This window comes from Nicotiana tabacum, chromosome 10 (assembly GCF_000715075.1).
Source record: "Nicotiana tabacum cultivar K326 chromosome 10, ASM71507v2, whole genome shotgun sequence".
Classification (NCBI taxonomy): domain Eukaryota; kingdom Viridiplantae; phylum Streptophyta; class Magnoliopsida; order Solanales; family Solanaceae; genus Nicotiana; species Nicotiana tabacum.
The window spans coordinates 58,231,465-58,236,580 of NC_134089.1; the positions used below are offsets into that span (position 1 = coordinate 58,231,465).

At 36.7% G+C, this 5,116-nt stretch overlaps 1 protein-coding gene across 1 annotated transcript; it reads left to right on the top strand.

Moving 5' to 3' along the window:
* Positions 1-2,090: 2,090 nt before the first annotated feature.
* LOC107828810 ((S)-8-oxocitronellyl enol synthase CYC2-like) lies at positions 2,091-2,912 on the top strand. The gene has a single exon (XM_016656192.1). It carries the CDS (start codon positions 2,091-2,093, stop codon positions 2,910-2,912), a length of 822 nt encoding a protein of 273 aa, XP_016511678.1.
* The last annotated feature ends 2,204 nt before the right edge of the window (positions 2,913-5,116 follow it).

The following is a 5,116-nucleotide window of genomic DNA, read 5'->3' on the forward strand; positions in this document are numbered from 1 at the left end:
AAAGAAGAGCAAGAAGCCTTCATGGGTTCTACCGCATTTATGGGAGGATCTGCTGAGATAGTGGACCACCGAAAAATTCGAGAAGAGGAGTGAACAGGGAAAGAAGGCCCGAGCATCTGAGAAGGTTGGCTCCTTGCACTGTGTGGGTGCAAGGAGCATGGGGACTATGAGGACACTACTGGTAATTTCTTAAAATATTAAAATCTATTTTTATCGAACTATATTTATATATTTTAATTTAGTTAACATGTTTTATTATATTTGTAGGAAAAAATATGGGAGGAAGATGACTCATGACTCATGATGAGTTCTTCATGGAGACTCACCTCCGGAAGAAAAAGACGCCGACAGATCCATCTAGATGGGTCGAGGACCGGGCGGAGACTGCATATGTAAGTTTCATAACTACTATAACTTGAAATTAATGTTTATAATATTATATAGTTAATAATTTTCTATCTTCTAAATAAATGGTCGCTACAAGGCTAATGTGGAGGAATACACTCAGAGCTTGCCACCGAATGAGCAAGGAGAGCGACCACCCATTTCAGACGAAGAAGCGCAGAAGATATGGTTGGATGGTCGGTAGTCCTAAAAAGGGGATAGCACTAGAGAGAGCATTTCGGCGCTACATGGCTGGATTGCAAGGTATAGGGACTTCCGCCCAGGGTGAGACAATTGATAGGTCGACTCTCTCATCTATGGAGAAGAAGATAGCAAAGCTGACAGCAGAGCTTGAAGAGACAAAGACTAGAGAACAAAAGAGAGATAAACAAATAGATACCCTTCAAGTTCCGCTAGAAAACAGGGACTAACAATTTAATATCCTTCAAGGTCAGCTAGCCAATTTTCTTACTAGTAGTGGTTTCCCGATTCCCTGGTCTTGTCAGCCTTCCCCAAATGGTAATCCTTCGAACCATGCCAACGATGAATACTATAGTAGTGGAGATGAATATGATGTAGTACAAAACACTCATTGAATGATATCTGAATTTTTAACTTGTGAAATGTTTTGTTGTTGGGTATGATGTTTTATTAATATAGTTTAGTCGAGATAAAGATGGAGATGGTGATAATATTTTGTTTATATAGTTTTGATAGTTGTTATTGTTGTTCTTGTTGTTGTTGTTATTGTTGTTATTGGTTGAATGGCAGCAATGTAATGCTGTCATTATAGGTGATTGGTTGTTGGCAGGTGGTGCAGCTATAAAACAACTATTTTCTGGCAAAACATTACCCAGTAAACCGACCGATTTCGGTCGGAAATGTTCATATTAATTCCCAGAAAATCAAAATTACCAATCGACTTCGGTCAGAATTTATGATTTTAAATTTTAATTGTTTAAATAATACCAACCGATTTCGGTCAGAATTAACAGTTTTAAATAAAAATGTATAATTATATATTTAAAAAATACCAACTGATTTCGGTCGGTAATTTAAAAATAATTAAAAAATAAATAATTAGATTTCCGACCGAATTTGGTAGGTAATTTAAAAATAATTAAAAATATTTTTAACAATACCAACCGAAGTCGATTAGTAAAATTAATTTGTGTCACACATCTGGTCAAACTGCGTTGACAGTTACCGACCGACTTCGGTCGGAAAATAGTGACCGATTTTTGTTGCTCCCCTATTGCAACCATTATTTTATCGACCAATTGAAAACAGTCGGAAATCGGTCGATTTTGTGGGATTCTAACTGATTTCGGTCGGTTTTTGTGGATGCTTTTTGGCAGTTTTTTAGTAGTTATAATAATCAACAAGAAGGGTTAAATAGGTGTAAAATTGTAAATTATTCATTAATTATTCAATTGAACAAGTGAAAGTGAACATCAATTTTTAATATAGTGAGCAAGTACATCGGAGAGGGGGGAGTAACTACTTATTTATTGAGAGTGTACGCAAACATTTAAAAAAAACACACAAGTAGTGTAGTTGGTACTCGTAAGATATAGAAGTGAACTCTGCGCGAAATATATAAGGGATAGTTGGTTTATAAACTCTTCCTATGTACATTATATAACATTTCATTTGACTCGTGATATGAACGAGGAGTGTTGAGACCCAAGGAATCAAAAAAAGAGATGGTTGTCCAAGATTGTAAAAGAGAAGAACGAACTCCAGCTGAATATGTTGTTGTCATCTGTAGAGTAACGGGGCTAGTTGGAAAGGAGCTAGCCAATCATCTTTTCTCAACATCTAAATGGAAGGTATACGGCATATGTCGAAGGCTAGAAAAGAAAAGCACATCCCAAAATCCACGTTATCATTTCATTTCTTGTGATCTCCTAAACACCTCGGAAACCCAAGAAAAGCTATCTTCATTGGATGATGCGACTCATATATTTTGGGTGACTTGGGCAAGCCAATTTCCTCTAGATACTCCACAGATTTGTGAGCAAAACAAGAGCATGATGAATAATGTCTTAAATGCTATCCTCCCAAGAGCTAAAGCACTCAAACATATTTCTCTACAGACAGGAACCAAATATTACGTCTCATTACAAAACACATATTGTTCTACTAAACAAGTTTGTTATTACGACGAGCAATGTCCCAAAGCTGATTCTGAGTATAACTTCTATTATGCACTGGAGGACTTGCTCAAGTTGAAATTAAGAGGTAAAATAGCATGGTCTGTCCACAGACCGGGTTTGATCATAGGCAGTTCTCATAGGACACCTTTTAATTTTATGGGAAGTTTGTGTGTCTATGGAACAATTTGTAAACATTTGAATCTGCCTTTTGTATTTGGTGGGAAAAGGGAATGTTGGGAAGAGATGTGGGTGGATGGATCAGATGCTAGGCTAGTTGCTCAGCAGCATATTTGGGCAGCCACCAATGAAATATTTTATTCCACAGATGGCCAAGCTTTTAATACCATAAATGGCTCAAACTTTACGTAGAAAGAGATTTGGCCTGCTATTGGCTTAAAATTTGGGGTCACTGTTCCTGAAAACATGTTCTATCCAAATTTTAGAATCGCAGAATTCATGGCAGACAAGGAACAAGTGTGGAATGAAATTGTCACAAAAAATGACCTGGTTCATACCCAAATGGAAGAGATAGCAAATTCCAAATTCCTAGACGTTCTCTTTAGTTGCCCCAAGATTTTATGTACAAGAGACAAAGCAGATCGACTTGGATTCACAACTAGGTATCATATGTTGGATTTACTTTTACATTGGGTTGATGTTATGAGACAAGAAAAGCTTATCCTATAACTTAGATATAGATTTTAGATACACTGATTATCTTAGACATTTTTGCATGATCGGTGTAGTTTTAATGTTTTAATGTTTTAATGTTTTATCACTTGTAATAGGTTATTTCATATGTTTTGCGGGTATTAATTCATATTTTATATAAAAAGTTAATTACAATTGACTATTAAGTAATTAATTTAAGAGTGTAAATTTTTTTTATATACATATTTAGTATTTTTGTTATATATGCCCCAATAAATATTTTCCTTGGAATATTCAGGCCTTATCATGGACCCTATTTGTCTTTATTTCGTGATAACATGCAACAACAACAATAACAACCCAGTAAAATCCTTCTAGTGAGGTCTGTAGAGGGTAGTGTGTATGCAGACCTTATCCCTACCCCGGAAGAGTAAAGAGGCCATTTCCGAAAGACCTTCGGCTCAAGAAAACAAAAAAACAAAAGGATATAATATTAGTATCACCACAAAAATCATAGGAAAAATAGGTACAACATGAATTTCAGAAGAAAGATCCAAAGCAAAAGCGATAGCTAGTAAATAGGTCCTGCACTGAAAAGCGAAATAGTAAGACACAATATGGCCACTAGCTATCTTACACAAAAACCCTACCAGACTAGTCTCACAAAGGTACGAAGTAAAGCAAGACTCGACTACCTCCTAACCTACAACCCTAATACTCGACCTCCACATCTTCCTAACAAGTGTCATGTCCTCGAAAATCTGAAGCCTCGCCATATCCTACCTGATCACCTCTCCCCAATACTTCTTAAACCGCCCTCTACCTCTTCTTGTGCCCTCCACAACCAGCCGCTCACACCTCCTTACCGGAGCATCTAGGCTTCTCCTATGAACATGCCCGAACCATCTGAGCCTCGCTTCCCGAATCTTGTCATCAGTGGGAGCCACGTACACCTTCTCCCGAATATCATCATGCCTAATCTTATCCATCCTAGTGTGCCCGCACATCCACCTTAAGATTCTCATTTTTGTTACTTTCATCTTCTGAATATTTGAGTTCTAACATGCCAACACTCGGCCCCATTTCGTGACAACATATTGTATGGAATTTCTGTACTTGATAAAAAAATCGCTTGTGCCACAAAATGTCATCTTGTGCGTGTATTTCTTTTTTCTTTCTTGTTTCTCTTTTGTCATCATTCAAATACTTATTCTCTTCCATGACAAATAATGTGGTAATCCTGATTACTAAAGACTTATTCATAATTTGTTAACTAGTCAGTGTATCAAAATGGTAAATATTTGATACAATCATGGTATGCTTCACTCGCCTAGATGCCCAGTAACCATCTTATAGTCATATAATAAATTTACCAGGTTCCAGTCTCATACGCATTCCTCTCATTTCCTAATGGATTTCTTGTTATTTGTAGTTTTGTACATTTCATCTTGACGATTCAACCTTGGTCCGGGTTTGAGAAATGTTTGTTTATTCTGAGCCTTTCGAAGATTTGAATAAACATGTCATGTATTATCCATCTCCTATAGAAGTGAAAAAGCTTGATGTTTATCTTTTCTCTGAAGATCTTGGCTTCAAAAAGCAGTTAGAAAACAAGTTATCTTAGGCGATTTTATATATCTAAGGGTAACATTAAATTTTTATTAAAGCTTATTGAGTTATTGGTTAAACAATTAATAAAATAAGATAAATCGAGTCCGGAATTGATAATCAACAACAACAACAACAATAATACAGTATAATCCTACTAGTGGGACCTGGGGAGGGTAGTGTGTATGTAGACCTTACCGCAGGCTGTTTTCGATAGACCCTTGGCTCCCTCCTTCCAATAACTCCCCATCTTGCTCTCGGGGTGACTCGAACTCATAACCTGTTGGTTGGAAGTAAAGGGTGCTCGCCACTAG

Bases quoted from the DNA above. Each gene is read 5' to 3' on its own strand.
- LOC107828810 (XM_016656192.1), top strand. From the start codon at position 2,091: ATGGTTGTCCAAGATTGTAAAAGAGAAGAACGAACTCCAGCTGAATAT.